General features: G+C 41.5%; 1 protein-coding gene and 1 long non-coding RNA gene across 8 annotated transcripts in view; one reads left to right on the top strand and one right to left on the bottom strand.

The window, feature by feature from the left end:
* Positions 1–389: 389 nt before the first annotated feature.
* The window catches only part of dachc (dachshund c), a 30,507-nt gene continuing 13,296 nt past the window's right edge, over positions 390–17,600 (bottom strand). For 2 of the 7 annotated variants that reach the window (XM_037783175.1, XM_037783179.1), the window contains exons 4-11: positions 13,057–13,235; positions 12,061–12,181; positions 11,801–11,935; positions 5,773–5,960; positions 4,098–4,248; positions 3,288–3,416; positions 3,005–3,112; positions 390–1,002 (exon numbers count right to left, since the gene is read on the bottom strand). In XM_037783175.1, coding sequence (XP_037639103.1) covers positions 941–1,002; positions 3,005–3,112; positions 3,288–3,416; positions 4,098–4,248; positions 5,773–5,960; positions 11,801–11,935; positions 12,061–12,181; positions 13,057–13,235 — 1,073 coding nt within the window. In that variant the 3' untranslated portion in view covers positions 390–940. The remainder of the gene's footprint in view (positions 1,003–3,004; positions 3,113–3,287; positions 3,417–4,097; positions 4,249–5,772; positions 5,961–11,800; positions 11,936–12,060; positions 12,182–13,056; positions 13,236–17,600) is intronic. The other 5 variants (XM_037783177.1, XM_037783181.1, XM_037783178.1 and 2 more) reach the window with 4 other exon arrangements.
* On the top strand, positions 13,576–14,122 carry LOC119496103. The gene is made up of 2 exons (XR_005208633.1): positions 13,576–13,633; positions 13,754–14,122. It is a non-coding gene; the product is annotated as an uncharacterized LOC119496103 (long non-coding RNA).

Raw genomic sequence — 17,600 nt, 5'->3', positions numbered from 1 at the left:
CGTCATCATGTTTCACTAAAGGACAGCTTACATGTGACCCTGCTCACCAACCTTCTTGTCTGTCTGTCGATACACATACGTGCATGTTTTTGGAGATGGTGCAATAGTCAATGTCACATCACTCCCCACACCCTCACATGTGTACAGATGTGCAAGCACATAATCTTCCCCTCCTCCACACACACACAAAACAAATCTCGAGGGATAATTGTACCACAGAATGCAGTGTTGTCTGTCACTAAAAACCACAACTAAACTGCAATATAAATCCACATTTCAGACAGGTGCAATGTATTTAAAATAAAAAAAATCAATCTTTTCTCATAAAAAACAATTAAAGGAATGATGCGTTCAAAGATTGATATGAAGAAAGAAGCACTGACACAATTTAATAAAAAGGATTTGTATTGTTTTGTATTGTCAAACTGCACTACTGCATAACATACACAATACAAGTCATTTACTGACTGTACAACATGCCATTATGTTTTTGTGATAATAATAATAATAATAATAATAATAATAATAACAAAAATGAAATGACTATATTCTGTATATGTACACAACTCTGGTACAAGTTATATTCATCACTTGTGTCCAGATAAACAGCACTGACAAAAAAAAACAACTAATGGTCATCTTCATCTAGGATCTAAAAACCTTGATTGAAAGAAACACAGTCAAACACATCATCGGAATAAAGTACTGTTCCCACTACGGCCGCTGATGAATGCAATAAATTAAACAAGAGAACAATGGGAAAGTTCAAATGTCACCCTTGGAGCGTAGGGGAGTCCTCTCGGGGAGGCGGAGATGTGTATGTTGGGTGCCACTGAGCGACCGAGCATGCCTGTCGATTGTGTTTCTCATACGTGAGGAGTCTTCGTCACTCCGTTCTTCCATTCTATCCATTCATCCGTCCATTTATTCCACCTCGTCTTCAGTACATCCCGGTGGTCTGCAGGAACACTCTACCCTCTGAAATCCAGAAAGAAATCCAGTCTAATAAAACACAATCAAAATTCTATAAGTTATAATGAATTCAGGAGGAGGAGGAGAAGAAGGAAAAAAATGCTTTATGCTATAAATTCATTCATATAAATATTGAACAAGGTCTCCTACAACCTTGACCTAATATCATTAATAAAAGATCATTATTGAGTAAGGCTCAGTTCAAAGTGTTTTTCGGTCCCTGATCCCTGTTTTTGGCGATAAAACTTCCTGGCACAAAGGAAGCACATCCTGCCCTGCTGTCTGACAGACAATTCCCCTTTAAATGATTTATTACTGGGTGTTAATTATGCAAATGATGTCCAAACAAACTCGTCACGAGGACAATTAAGACAGCCGTTAATTAGTGGCCGGTTCTCTTCTTGCTTCACTGACATTCAATTAAAAATTGGCTTTGAACAAGCACGCTGCCTGGTGCGGCGGTCCTGGCGCCGCACGGAGCATAGGTGGGCTGCAACCGTACACCCTTTTGATGAGGCCGGGCTAGAGATCACGGCCATTTCTCTTTCTGTCTATTTAAGACGTTACATGTGGGATTTTCTCATTAATGTATCCCTGTGAAGACAATAACGTTGGCAAAATAAATATATAAAACGCCCGTCTCCTTTTTAAATGGTAGCCCCGGTGAACTGCCTCATGCTTCATTTCATTTTGTTCAACTTCTCAGGAGCAGTCTCCCCGTGAAATCTCTGAAAACCCTTCCGGTAGACTGGTCAGTTGAGCATCAAAAGCAGCAAGTAATAATGAAATCTGCTCTCCCAGTTCAGTTGATAGGAGCTAAATAAACCCACAGCAGCAGGTATAGCTCTGTTTATTCCACCATTCTAACACTGAAATGGCATTTCTAGTCAGTCAATTTACCACTGTTGATAAGTAAATTATTCCCACAAACTTGGGGCAGTGCCTTTACGAGTGTTTATACACGTAACTTTGCTTTTAAATATATTAATTCATACTATTTTTAAGTACTAGACTCACATTTATCTATTTATGTAGTTGTTATATGTTTTTAATGTAATTTTGTGTCTTCATGGATGTATGTTTTATTTTGTTTATGAGCCCCTAACCTAAGACAATGTTCTATCACTATGTAATAGACAATAGAGTTTTTTGAATCTTTGAATCTTGAATCTTAAAACATCACACATAATTTTAGGGCAGTCAATCGATTAAAATAGTTTGTTAATCGCAAATTAATCACACATTGTTTCATCTGTTCAAAATGTACCTTAAAGGGAGATTTGTCAAGTATTTAATACTCTTATCAACATGGGAGTGGGCAAATATGCTTGCTTTATACAAATGTATGTATATGTTTATTATTGGAAATCAATTACTAACACAAAACAATGACAAATATTGACCAGAAACCCTCACAGGTACTGCATTTAGCATGAAAAATATGCTCAAATCATGGCAGGCAACAATGTGCTGACTTGACTATGACTTGCCCCAAACTGCATGTGATTATCATAAAGTGGTCATGTCTGTAAAGGGGAGACTCGTGGGTACCCATAGAACCCATTTTCATTCACATATCTTGAGGTCAGAGGTCAAGGGACCCCTTTGAAAATGGCTATGACAGTTTTTCCTCGCCAAAATGTAGCCTTTGGAGCATTATTTAACTTGGTGGTATCAATGTATTCCTTAGGTTTTTTAGTTTCATATGATGCCAGTATCTTCACTCTAGCTTTAAAACTGAGCCCGCTATAACCTAAAAACTGCAAGTGGCGTTAATGTGTTAAAGAAATTAGTGGCGTTAAAAAGAATTTGCGTTAACTCGTTATTATCGCGTTAACTTTGACAGCCCTACTTAATTTCCTTTAAGTTGTCATTTGGTGCCAGAACGTTTTAACCGTGACAGCAGCTTTTCCACGTCAGTCTTTTCTGCCTATTAATGGCACGACTACTACATTTTCACTGATCAGAATATGAGGCTGTTTTCACAGCTACACACTGAAGAAGCAGTATTTTGTCATGTGGGCACCTGTACCTTGTACTGTTGCCTTGGTGGTGTCCAGCCTGTTGTCATCGTGACTGCTCCCGTCCACGTCCTGGGTCACAGATTCTGTGTGAGGAGGGGCTGCTGATGATTGATGGCCTGCATTTTGGTCATTAATTAATAAAGACACTTAATTAGAGGCAAATGAACAGTCGAGGCTGTGTTGCACCGAAAGCTTGCTGACATTTAATATGAAAATGAGAGTTGCGTTGGTTGCGATAACTTTAAGATCACAAAAAAAAACATCCTGCAAAAGGGTTTCCGTTGCCTGTACCTGTGTGTGTGTTGGCAGTGTGCAGCAGGGTGTGCTCTGCCTGGTCACGCAGTTTCACCTCCTCCTCCAGGGCCTCCTGTAGTCTCCTCTTACTCCTCTTCTCCTTCTTCAGGCGCTTCTGGATCAGAACTGAATAGAGAAGGAGGAGAAGAAGAGGAAGGAGAAGAAGAGAAAGGAGGAGGAGAAGAAGAAGAAGACGAAGGAGAATGAGAAAGAAAAGAAGAAGGAGAATGAGAAGGAGGAGAAGAAGAAGAACAACAACAACAAAGGATGTCAAGTAAATGTGTTTAGCAAATATTCAGATGCTTCTGGTATTTTTAAACTTTTGTATCTATTGATGTAGGAATGTGTTTATTATATTTCTGCTTCCTGACCGTCGCGGATCTTTACATCAAGGGATGTGAGGGACTTTGAAGGTATTGTGTGCTTGTTGTGGTTTCAATGAGATTTTAATTTTAGAGTAATAGCCTGTAAATGAGGCCAACATGCTCCTGGCTCACGGTTACTAATACTGAAACTACAGTATTCTGTGCATTAAATCAAATTGGATTTAATAAACAGGTATGCCTCCCCGTCCCTATCCCCAAACCCCTTTCCTACATCCCCCTTTTTTTGGTTTAGTTTTGTGTCTCTTAGTTATTTTCTATTATTTATTCATTTAACTTGAATAAAAAGTTTAAAAATTTGCAATGAACTACTGAACTTTGAGGTAAACAATTGTCTTGAAGATGATGAAATGGTGGGTTTGTCTGCAAAGTCAACCCTTGCATTTTCTCCCTAAACGATTGCTGGATGTGGTGCACGGCCTACCTCTGTTTTTCTGCTCCATGCTGAGCTGTCTCTCCAAGGTCTCTCTGAGCTCCCTCTCTCGGACCAGCTCCATCTTCAGCTCCGTCCTCTCCATCTGGTCCTGCTTCTCCTGCGCCCGGGCGTTCTCTATGGCAACCCTCAGCAGACCCTGCTTGGAGACAAACAGGCGCACATCAACAGGTTACACACCGATCGGAAGGAGGAGGAGAGGCGGCTGTCCTCTTCAAGAGAGAACGCCTACTTCGCCTAATCCTAACTAAAGGCGGTGTGTTTTTAAACTTTCAAGATTAAAGTGGCAGTAGGCAGTATATTTTTGGCATCATTGGGCAAAAATTCCATAATAACCTTTCAGCATATTGTAATTCAAGTGTTCTGAGAGATAACTAGACTGCTGCACCTCCTCATGGTTCTGTTTCAGGCTTCAAAAAATAATCTAGCCCGTGACGGGAGACTTTGACCAATCACAGGTCATTTCATTGAGAGAGCGTTCCTATTGGCTGTGCTCCGGTCATGTGACCAGCTAAACTGTATACTACAAGATGATTCTGAAAACATTTGAGGCGAGAAATAGGCATTAACGTAACATAATATTGATTCATATTTTATCAGCGCGGCCTAGTTTGACCACTTGGTCGGAGTTCACGAGTGATTGACAGCCAGCTCTCATGGACAGCAGACCTCAGATCAGCTCTTACTGCTTGTTTTCCTCCGGTCTGTGAAACCTTGCAGATGCCGTTAGGAGCACCGGAGGACACAGAGGCACATGATTTTTTTCAGGTTACCTGTTTCATGTACTACTGTCAGGATATAGCGACCGTTTTATAAAAATAACTTTTTTTTAATCATATTTGCTCCAATCTCGCCTACTTCAGCTTTTAAAGTTGCAATTGATAAAATTCAGCCAATAGATGTCGCATTCTCCCCGTTCCATTGCATTCACCTCACAACAAGTGGTTGCCAGGCACTCACCGTCAATCTCGGCCATTTATCTGTTTTTTCCACACTAACTGACGACACAGAGATACCACATGGCTACTATTGGCTCACAAGCCGTGTCAGAAGTGAGAATCCAACGTCAGATAACTTCCACAGATAAACAAAACATTCATTTTGGACCTGCCAAACTTTTTAAAATGAATAATTCACAGTCATAATATTTTTTAAATAATTCGTCTACATAAAATGTTAGCAATAAGACCTTTAAGATCATTTAAAATGAGCCACAGTTAATATAAAAAGAGCATGTAAACCACCTCACTGTAAAAGTAAAGAGATCACAAATAATTCGGCTCTTGCTCGGGGAATGTTTTGGTCTGATGTTTCACTCAGGTGAATAATTCCTGGATTTACTCAGGCAGGAAAATAAAAATAAATAAATACATTTGGTTTTAACCTCATGAAAGTAAACGCTGATCTTTTAACTACATGCTATCAGAGTCGGATGAGGTTCCTGTGAAAACCCAGCCAGTGAGTGCTTTCTTTCATTGTGACTCTGCTATAACAAAGACATGTAAAATCTGAGAAGCAGGTCAGCACACGCCCATCCCAATTACTGCACATCTTAAATGTCTGCCTCGTCTGCTATTTACCATTTCAGGAAATCCCAGAGAGTGGCTCATCTCCCTTCCTATTCATCTCGGAGCATAATAATAATAAAGCCCCGGCAGAGCCTCACCTGGATGTTCGTGAGCAGGGTCTCTATGGAGGACAAGCCTTCCGGGAAGATGAAGGGAGCGTGGTGGAGACCTGCTGGGAGCTTCTGTCCTGCGGGGTAAGATACCCTCTCGCAGCCCGATGGGGGTTTCTGGTAGACTTGTCGATCACAGCTCTCCCTGGTTGTCTGAGTGGCCAAGGAGCTGGTATCTGGAGGGCCACAGAGACATTTAGATCTCTAGTCAGTTGAATCAGTTCCGCACAAAAGGCTTACAGTTTATTTTACTTTACTTTCACAGACACATTCCATATTTTTCTTGCCATGAAAACACCAACAATGAATTGATCCTACTAACAAGTATTGACCTGTTTTTAAAGATTGTTGTCTTCAGTAGGAACAGGCTTGGGGTTGAGCAGCGGGGTAGGAAAGTCAGAAAGTATTGTTTGTTTTGGTCTTTCTTGGGGTTTGTTGACAATAAGAAAAATAAAGAATACTCCTCAGCCTTATCATTTAACCCCCTGAGATCCACGATCCCGACCGACTTTACGGTCTTTCAGAGGCTGTTGTGGTTCAGTTTTAGAGCTAGAGTGAAGGTACAGATATCATATGATAACTTGAAAACACAAGTAATCTATTAGTGACAACCATATCATGCTATCTTGTCGGGAAGGAGGCTCAGTTACGCTCCAAATTTAGGGAGCCCAATGTATTCACGACTGATGATATTAGTCCCCATAGCAGCCATTTCATAAAGTGAGACCATTTTTTTAAACGTTACCTCACTGTATAAAATGACCTGTGCTGACCTCTAGGATAATCACAGCCCCATGAAATTGTACAACCACAAACTAGAGACCTAGGACATTCAGAGGATGGATGGCTTTCCTATGTAGATTGACAATAAGGGGTTTCTGTGCAGTTTACACAACACAAGTGCTCGCAAGCAAATCACCAAAAAATTGCAAATCTCCAAATGCCAAAAGTTTTTGATAACAAATCACAGCATGGCTTTTTTCTATGTTGTTCCTCAAGTTCCTCAATGTGGTATTTTGGACGAATTTTTGATGATTTTGATCAATTCTTGAGTGGTAAAAAAAATTGTTAAATTTAGCACCAAATCTGTGTAACAAATGGTATCAACTCAAAAATGGATGCATATGCACACTTATGAGAAATAATAGAGCATGGAAATGGCCATTATATACTTCTATGATCATGTTCTAAGCCCTTATACACTTATACACCCCTACAGCAGTGATATACAATAGTGACTATACTTTCTTTTCTGAAATGAGGACACCTTTAAAATTTATATTTTGAGAGTTTTAAATGTAAGTGTAAAGTGCATTTGTAGTGACTACAGATGCAACTGACTGCTCCTCAACAAATCCTCTCACGAAGTCTGCCAAATAATTACACATTTCTAAAAGTCATCTTAAATTAAGATTTTGTGGTTTTCACATTTTGCACATTTGTTATTATACATTGCCTACTCTTTCTACTACTCTTACTACTCTTACATTACATTCATCTGACAGATGCTTTTGTGCAAAGCAACCTGCAATCAGTGCATTCAACTTCAGCATGAACAAGAGCTATAGAAATTTCTTTTTATTGCCTCCTGTAAAGGACTTTAAAAGTGTTGTTTTGAAAAGTGCTATGTAAATTAAAGGGGAACGCCACCTAAATTCAGAATTCTAATATGTTATTCCCATGGAAAGTTCACTCAATATGTATGAACATGAGCTACTCTCTCTCAAAGCCAGAAACCAGATAGAAGTAAGTCTCAAACTTGTGATGTCATTGGGTATAAAGTCTGGAGCTGCTCCATAGACAATGAATGGGAGACTGATTTTGTGGACCCACAGAATGTTTTTCTTTTTTATACCCAGATGAACTTTATTCTATTTTAGTGTAGTCAGTTGTGAAACAGAAAATGTTCCCATATACTCAGATCATTCCCCTGGGTGCGCTCAGTGTCATCTATAACATCTCTCCCCATTCATTGTCTATGGAGTTCCTCACTTTATACCCTATGACATCACAAAGTTGAGTTTAAGCACTCTAGTTTTTGGATTTGGGAGAGAGTTGTTCATGTTTAATAATATTGTTTGGACTGTCTTAGACCATAGGAATAAAATGTATGAATTTTGGTGAAGGTGAGCAGTTCACACTAGCACCACCAACATACAAATGCTTTCCTGTTTAATATATTGCTTCCAAGCATTCAGGTGCCATGTTTGTCTCGAACCTGCAAACAGATCATCATTCCAGCAACAATATGTAAATATAGGCTGAATGCAAATTTATATAATTTATAAATTAGTAATAAATTGACTTAATGTCTTGCAAGCATATCAAGCCCAACAGTGAATAGGTGTTTACACTAATTCCTGTGTGCGTGTACACATACGCAGAAGTCCTGGTTTGGAGTTCTGAAAATGTGGTTACCCTTTATTAGATGGCACTCTGCCTATTGATAATGCATCACAGCTTGACATCTCCCATAAAAACAGCTAAGAAGCTGCATTATGGATGGCCATCTGTTTGTAAACCTGAGAACTGCGTGTTCCCGATTCGTGACAGTAGGGGAGATGAAGATTAGCCATTTTCTGCATTTTTTGCCCCCCCACATCAGGCAGTTGCTCACTTTCTGCGTTCGCCGTCATCCGAGCCACTGAGGACGAAGACGTCCTGGGAGTCCGGCGGTTACTGGAGCGGAGACGGGTGTGAACGTGCGACGCGATATCTGGCACTTTTCTCTGTCTGTGACAAATGACAGTGTTTTCTCCACTTAGCTGACCACAGCATCTTCTGCTCCAAATCCACCCACCTCCCCTACTCCGCCTCGGCCTCACGTCTTGGCAACTGTCACATTCAAGGTGTTTCACAGATGAGAAGCAATACCCCCCCCTCCTCCTCCTCCTCTTTCTCCCTCTTTCTTGCTAAAAGCATTGCTCTGTAGAGAAAGGTAATTAGCAGGTGCTGGCGAGCTCAGCGGAGGGCATCCAACTACACTCCCGTGGCTCACATACAGACACACACACACACACACACACACACATACACACACATTTGTAGCCGCTGAAGTGCGCAGTCAGCAGCGTGGGCTCCCCAGGCTCCTTGGATGTGACTGATCCTTTATTGAGTTACTGTTTTACGCCTACTTTACCTCACACTCACACACACACACACACACACGCGTTTGGCATAAATACTCACACACACACGGCTGCCAGCTCGTTTGATCATTTACCCATCTCCCTAACCAAGGTCACTGTCTGTTTTTCTCTTTTCTCCCAACTTCATCTCTCTTTTCCCCCCCTCTCTTATTCCTCTCCCACCGTCCCCAGGGCTAATGAACTTCACCACGTGAAGACTGCCAGTCAGCGGAAGAGAACAGGAGGGAGGGAGGGAGAAAGAGGAGGAGAGAGACAGACAGAGAATAAAATTCTGCTGATGTTTGGTTAATGGGAGTGAGGTGTCAGGGATGGCCTCTGATCTTTGCTGCATGGATACGTTGTTCAAAGACTACTGAAACAGCACACACAGCCAAAACTGTCTCGCATACACACACTCAGAGATTATCATACAATGGATTGACAGAATGACAGCGCTGAAGTGCTCTTTGAAACTCCGTTCAATCCACGATAAACCTATCTTGTGATGTTGTAGGTCGAATACAAAAGCTTGCAATCCGCCAAATGTACATGTGTTTCATTTGCATGCAGTAAAATCAATTGAAAATCAATTGCATAAATGCGATGTGTGATGCATGGCATTCACGTCGCCGGTGCCATCACTGCTTCGTCAATATGTTCACAGATACCTGACAGCATCTGAAACCTTACCTGGGAGGCCTTTGTGATTTTTAGATTCGATTACTGAATAATGTGATTCAGTATTTGAATACATTTACACAGGCGCGTGCACACACATACAAACTCTCAGTTCCTCTCCCTCTCTCTCTCGCTGTAGATTTCTGCTGACTGTTTGTCCTTGAGCAGTCCTCATTAAGCTAATGCAAACCTCCCTGACAGAGAGAACCAAACAACTGACGTTGCAGCGCCGTGGCAACGCGGGCCCTAACGACAGGGAGGCGGTCGTTATGCAGATGAGGTCCAGCTGAGAGCGCGGGAGGCCGCCTGGCTCGTTAGGCCGCGGCCCGGCAAATGGCTCGCTAATGTAACACTGCTTCCTGGTCTAATGGAGCCCTGTTTTGCAGAATTATTTGTCTTTGCACTCCGCGGGAAGCCGGGAGGGGGGGGGCACCGACGGCAAGGAGGAGAGAAGGAGGTAAGAAGGGGCGAGACGGTGAATCCTTATCGACCTGTTACTGAGATATTTCTTTCTTGTGAAACTGTTAGAAACCATTTCTCTTTTAAAATAAATAGTGTTAAATAAACCATCACACACTTGCCACAAGTGTTTAAATCCTCAGAGTGTAAATGATGATTCAGATGGATGGATTGGATGGAAACTGAGTCCTTGTTGTACCGTATTGACAGACTTTGTCTAGAGGCAATTGATTTGTCTGAGAAATAATCATTACTCATTATGATAATCATTAAATGATTAATGACTGTAACAAGAAATTCTCAGAGAACAGAAAAAGAACTTGACCTTTGACATTGTCATTCAGCAAATTTGAGTAACTAATGCAGTGCTCATTCAAAACGTGCCTATTCAGAACGGACCGATTGCCAGGCCTCCGGCGTTGCTGCTTGCAGCTTTTCTCGATAACCGCTCATTAAAACAGCCTCACACTCGACACTGCGCTCCCTTGGGTCATGAGCAATACACCTGCCATGACAAAGTTGCATGCCCAATGCTAGAGTATACATGTAATTTGGGTGCAAAAGCTCATACAAACATCGACGGAGAGCAAGCTGTACCCAGCATGCAGTTCTATGTCCCGTAGATCTCAAGAGGGTGCACTTGACACTGCACTGCACTTCCTTGGGTCCTCAGCAATAAACCCGCCAAGTGTGAAGTCAATCGGATGAACGGTTGTTGAGCAAATTGAGATGTTTAGATGTAAGACAATAGAGTGGTACAGGATTGAGTCCTAAAACACAGAAATTAGTTAGCATCAGCGCTTCCGGTTCCCTCGTCTGGAAGTCAATGGGTTTTTTTTAATGGGTTTTTAGTTAGATGCTGGAAATAAGGTCTGTGGTTAACACAAGTTTAAGAGATTTTAACGTTTTGTTCTACGACATAAAATAGTAAACATCCCACTTTTTTAAAGAATTTTCAAGCCTTTTTGTGTCTTTAAAAAGGCGGTTGCTAACAAGTGGCTAAAGGAGACTACTAAACGTCATCACACCAACTCGTCCGCCTTTACAGCCTCGTTGTGTATACTCTGTGGTGTAGTTCATTTATAGCCTAACATTAGCTTTTTAATTCTGGCGCTTGCATTCACACTTCAAAAATCATAAAGTGGTGTTCATTTGTGGAGATTATCTTGCTGAACAAAATGTGTAAATATCATAAACTTGCGTTTGCCACAGAGCATATTTTCATTCAATAATCCAAATCCAATGGAAAAATCCCATCGGTATGACTAAAGACATCTAAATACAAGTTAAAAGTTACATTTAAATTTGCTAAAAAAGCAGAGTTCTGCTTAAAGTAGCGGTGTGGATTTAGCGGCATCTAGCGGCGAGGTTGCAGATTGCAGCTAACTGAATATCCGCTACGCTCTCCTCTCCCTTTCCATGTGTGTCAGAGAACTACGGTGGCCTTCAGGCAACATAAAAAAGGCAAAAGGCTCCCGCTAGAACCAGTGTTTGGTTTGTCCATTCTGGGCTACTGTAGAAATTGGGGACTCAGTGGTGAGGACACGTTCCCTATGTAGATATGAAGGGCTCATTCTAAGCTAACGAAAACACAACGATTCTTAGTTTCAGCTGAATATACACATAATGAAAACATAGTTATGAATATTATATTCCATTTCTCTCTATAAATCTCCCTAAATCATACACACTGGTCCAATAACCAGATCCAATGCTGACCCAAGCTATACAAACATAGCAATGAATCTTACCTCTGTCAGTGTGGCCCCTCTTGTTCTCCTTGCTGTACTCCACTGAGGTCCCATCTGTCTCTCTGGCCCCATGCACCACACCAGGTGAGTGTCCCAACACATTGTGACTTGATGACAGGCCGTCATCATGTGGGTCTGAAACGAAAACGTAAAAAGTCAAAACTCACAAATATAATAACTAATAAATTCCTCACTGGTATTGTTACAGCTACAGCATCCTTCATTGTTGTGAGAATACTTTGTCACAGGTAAGTACGTACGTGTGGTTTCTGCAGTGCGTTCTGTGTGAGACGGTGAACTGGACACACTGCTGCTGTGATTGGATGACATCTGAGCTTCCTCCATTGAGGGAGAAGGGGAGGGGCTGTCACGCACTCGCTCCTACCAAACAACAACAAATGTTATTAAAGTGACAAAATAATATGAAGATTATGGTTTATAAATTACAAAACATACAAATAAAGAAACCATAAAACACGGCAGAATAGAGTTATCCACAAATCACCTGTAGTCAAAACAAAATGACATTGTTGGAAAAGCTTGGAAACATAATATGGTATTCTTTGGTGTTAAGAGGAAAATTTGACGCTCATTTCAATAAGCCTCGTAAACTGTCTTTGGGACTCAGCCCAGTGTTTGACAAACAATGGTCTGCATCGTTAAAATTATGGCCGGAGACAGCACTTCCTGCTACTGACGAGGACATGGTGTTGGCTAACGTAAGACTTTGTGAGGACTGACGCCTACAATATGAAATTTTTGGCAAAAAACATCCTTCAAAACCTCCTTTAATTAGTCTTAAGAGTGAAACCACTCGGACTGTTTTTAAGCAAAGTGACCAACTTGGCAAAGAAGGTCGGGGTTTCTGTTTGTACGCAGGACATCTCAAATATTTATAAATAGATATGGGATTGGCCTTAATCCAAAGAACAACTGATTACATTCTGGTAGTGATCCAGAACTTGGATATCCACCGGTAGACAATTAGCATTTTTTAGCCATACTAACCATTGGATGACAGAAATAGAAACCTAATTCAAATGCATGTAAATGATCAAAAGATCTTGAGTTCAAGGGATAGAAAATATGTCTGTTGATGTTGTAAATGTCTTTTGTTTTCCAAATATCCCATTTTAAATTGAAACAATACTTCTATGTAAATACAACTCATATCATTTCATGTCATGAGCTCCCAGGTGTCACATGGACTCTGGCTGGTGGTCAGATCCACCGGGCTGACGAGCCGCTGAGTTCACCTTAATGACGGAGGTGGGAGCCCTGGCAGGGGGCTTGGCGTGGAGCTGCGCCACGTTGGCCATGCTGGCCAGCGTGCTCAGTCGGTTCATCTGGCCCATCGCCATGGAAACGGAGGCCGGGGCCAGGCTGGCAGGGATCAGAGGATGTGACATCATCATGAAGGGCAACTGATCCAGAACTGGTGGGGGAGAATAGAATAAGATATAATAGATAAGAGAAGTATTGAAGCAGGGAGAGTACAGTAGAGTCTGTTGCTTCTCATAGAAGGTCAGACCAGCAGCTCTGTTTAAAGGACATCGAAGCAAAATGAAACAGGTCTCGACTCCTTCTTCTTTAATTTTCGCTTCAGTTGTATTTATCCATCACAACTTAAAGTGGCAGCAGGCAGAATATTTTTGGCATCATTGGGCAAAAAATCCATAATAGCGCTGAATATAGCTTGACCGTCTGATCGGAGTTTGCGAGTGATTGACAGCTGCTCAGAGACAACAAGGCTCCAGCTCGGCTCTGATTGGTTGTTTTCCTCCAGTCTGTGAAATCTTGCAGATGCCATTAGGAGCACCGGAGGACACAGAGGTACATGATTTTTTTTCGGATTACCTGTCTCATGCACTACTGTCAGGATATAGTGACCATTTTATAAAAAATACTTTTTTACTCATATATGCTCCAATTCTACCCACTGCTGCTTTAAAGGCTCTGCTCAGTCCTGTGCTGTGTACTGAACTGAATGCCCACAGCGTCTCCGGTCCTCTGATGACAGGGTTGAAACTGGACACCAATGTCATTCTTCTGTGATGTCAATATTACCTGGATGACTGCTCTGCTTCTAAACCACGACTCGAAAATATGTGTGCATGTGGTTTAGAGATGTCGAGTGTGGAAAAAGAGCAGGAGAAAAGTGGAGGGAGGTGGAAGAGGATATGACGGAGAAACACTCGGCCTGCTCATTACAAACAGTGGTCTAAATATGTTTATGTGATGCTTTAAATGCTTTTCGTGAGTGTCACCTGCAAGAAAACAAACACAGCCTTCTCTGGAATAAATAAAAAGTGTCTAACTTTTCTTCCAGTGCCCCGGTGTTCTTGACGATAACCCAACATGTTTTCAGCGGTTTCAAACCAAACTCTTATTATCTTGGCCAATCTGTTGTTCGCGCTCCTCTCGTTACGACAAGCATCCACTATCTTTCAAGAAAATCCTTCCTCTCAACAGCACCCTAGTGGGTTGTTGCAGTCCCTCTATTCATGAAACAAACAATCCTGTTGGGGGGGGGGGAGAAAATGACATAAATATTTATCATTTAATAAAAGGAAAAACAAAAACAAAAGAAACACAGGGAGGAAGTGGAACAAAAGAAGCTGATGGCAGTCCTGGTTCTGGGCCAGCAATGCACGCTGGGTAATTATAAACACAAAGGAAAAAATCTTGGACTCTATTCCGCACAATTGTCACAAATAATAGAACGAGTGCATGGAAGCAACAAAAAAAAGGGCTATCCAACGAGGAGGGATGAAATAAAACAACGGAGGGAAAGGATAGAAAGAAAGAGAGAAAAAAGAAAGAGAAAGAAAAGGCAAAGTAAGAAATAAAGAGTGAGGCGTTGACTTTATGAGTCGGGCTCGCCGGACATATGTGCAGTGCTTTGTGCATTTGGCAGATTAGTCTCTCACTTGCCCAGAGCAGAAACCAATCCAAACAAAAGATCTGTCTGAATGGAGCTAAACAACCAGATGCTCCGACAATCAACTAGCAGCCAACTCCAAATATTAAGCCTTGGTTGGAAACCAGCGCTCCACTTTTTTGTCACCCTCTCCTCCCCTCCAACTCCACCCCTTCCACCTCTATAATTTAATTTTCACTCTCCTTCTTCTTCTTCTTCTTCCCCCCTCTCTCTCTCTCTCTCTTCACTTTCTCTGCCCTCCCATCACTCTCTCTTATGTTTCATTAAAAAACATCAAAAGTCAAAGTGCCTCTCTTATGTTTATCCAAACAAACCATTACTGTAAACAAACAGTTACTGTAAATTTCCCAGAAGATCTTGTTAAATGCAGAAATGGCTGCTCCCCGCTCTTCCCCTGCCCATAAGGTGTCACACTCAGCATTTGTGAGTGTGTGCGTGTGTGTAATCTGAGATTGCCTTTGTAGTGGTTAAAGCTCTGGTAGGGGCCTACCCTTCCCATAAGGCCGTGGGTGGCGGTATGGAAAAAACACATCCTTCTCATGTGTGTATGTATGACTGCGCTGTGTGTGTGTGTGTGTGTGTGTGTGTGTGTTTCCACTTGACTCTATCATTAACAGTGATTAGGCTTTACAGGTTTATAATGGCTGGTGGTAACCATGCCACCTAACTGCGCACAGATGCTGGCAGTTGTAACTGAGTGTATACAATGGTAAACAATGCTTAAGACTGGGAGTGTTTACAGACACGGGTAGAGAAAAAGATTTACTACACGCACAGTCAAAGCCAAAAACAAAAAGGACTCTGCAGGGCCGGCTCTAGCTCTTTTGGTGCCCTAATCCAGAGGTTCCCCCTGACAAGATAGAGAATATACCGGGGACCCCCTCATGTACTTCACTTGGAATAATTTGACGCAGCCTATTTTTTACTCTTCTATAAGTCTTAGTTATGTGAAAGAAACAACACAAGAGAGATGTATTAGAAAAGATATTAGACATGTATTAAACATATTTGCAGATTCTAAGAGTTATAGATTTGTTAGATTAGAATGTAATATATGAACTAATTATACCAACCCAGTCGTCAGAAAAAATGAAGGCATTGTACGTTTCTGCAAACCACGGGATATGTTCAGTGTCGACATTTCTACACCAAAAAAACGTTTCATTGATACGTTTCATATCAGCCTCATGTGGTTAACGTTGTGAAACAAAAACTACTTGGTTCAAGGTTAGAAAAAAGATCATGGTTTGTGTTAAAATAATAACGTACCGACGTAACTTAACAACAGTAACTAGCGTGAATAAATAACTACCGCCCTTAGTGTACTTAATTTACGGTACAAGCGTCACGTTACGTAAAAAGCGCAAAGTCAACTTTTACTTTTGGTTTCACACGCGGCACAAACAGCGGTCTCCTGGGTGAAAGTCCTGTGTTTGTTTGACACCTCCATCACACCTCTTACACCCCTTAGATGGCTTTCGAGCTTTGTTATACCCGCTATTATACCACATGATTTTCAATAACGGTCACTCGATTCACTTGCTCTGACCGAATACAGAAATGTCCACATGAACTATGACTACATTCTATGAATTACGAAGCCTTTTGTAAAAAAAATTGTGAGAAATTGATAAAGTGAGGATGGGCACCCACCAGCATATTTTACTTCTTTTTTTTTAAATTTGTTTATTTAATTATTTTTTTTAGAGGGCGACCAGCGCCCCCCCCCCAGGGGGTGGCGTCCTAGGCGACTGCCTATATGGCCTATGCCTCAAACCGCACCTACAAACGCTGTATATTTGGGGTAGCCGTATTGTGCACATGAATGCATAATTAAAAGCTAGTAGGCACTCTAACATAGATCCATATACTATGTTTACAATCCATCTATCATTTTTTCTATAGTTTTTCCTTATTTGAATAGAGGGTTTAAGGACCGAGGGTGTCGCATGCTGTACAGATTTTTTATTAACAAATAAGTGCAGCCGGGCAGATGAAAAAGTGTGAAAAAGAGAGTTACTGGGGTGAAAAGTGTATTTCTTTCTTTCTTTCTGTATTTGTTCATTTGTTACCTCAATGCAGAAAAATGAGGAAGGGCGCCCACCAGCATTTTTTTTTTTTTTTTTTTAAAAGGTGTCACCCTAGGTGACCTCTTATATGTCCTATGCCTATGTCGGCCCTGATACTCGACTTAAACATACTGTGATTTTAGTTCTGTCTCCTTCTAACTTCTGAAAAACACAATGACAATATCTTCCTTTTCATTTCTGTCCTATAAAGCCTTGCAGTATACGCGCCTCATGTTAAGTGTGTGTGTACGCGTCCCAGGTTGATCGCGTATTCCACACAGACCCCCATAAGCCCTGTCATCTGTCTAAACACACTGATGTCGCTTTAACCTGTCGATAACAGTGGGGGCGGTGCGTCCCATTTGTTTCTGTGTGTGTGTGTGTGTGTGTGTGTGTGTGTGTGTGTGTGCGTGTGTTCGCGTGTGTGTGTTCGCGTGCGCGTGTCCGTTCCACCATCGATTGTCCAGCATTTGTCGTTTGCATTCAGGATAGTGAATTAGAGAGAAGACTATTGATTTGGCTTCAGCCTCTCATCTTATTCATCTCTCTATCATCCCGGTGCGCTTGCTCTCGTCCACCGGTGCTCCACTTTAGCCGGCTGCTCTCCTTCACTGCAAAGCAGGCGACCAGTGCGGTAAAGAGAACTATTTTTAATATCATATGACTAAATATTACACCTGCACATGTAGCCAGCGGGATGAGAACACACTGCTTACTTAACTCTGAAAATCAAAGGCTTCTTCCAGTAAACCCTAAACTACTGTTACTCAATATGACAGACTGATGCCAT

Source organism: Sebastes umbrosus, chromosome 10, assembly GCF_015220745.1.
Source record: "Sebastes umbrosus isolate fSebUmb1 chromosome 10, fSebUmb1.pri, whole genome shotgun sequence".
NCBI classification, from domain to species: domain Eukaryota; kingdom Metazoa; phylum Chordata; class Actinopteri; order Perciformes; family Sebastidae; genus Sebastes; species Sebastes umbrosus.
Note: the sequence above shows the minus strand (reverse complement) of the source record. Positions and strands in the feature narration are given on the sequence as shown.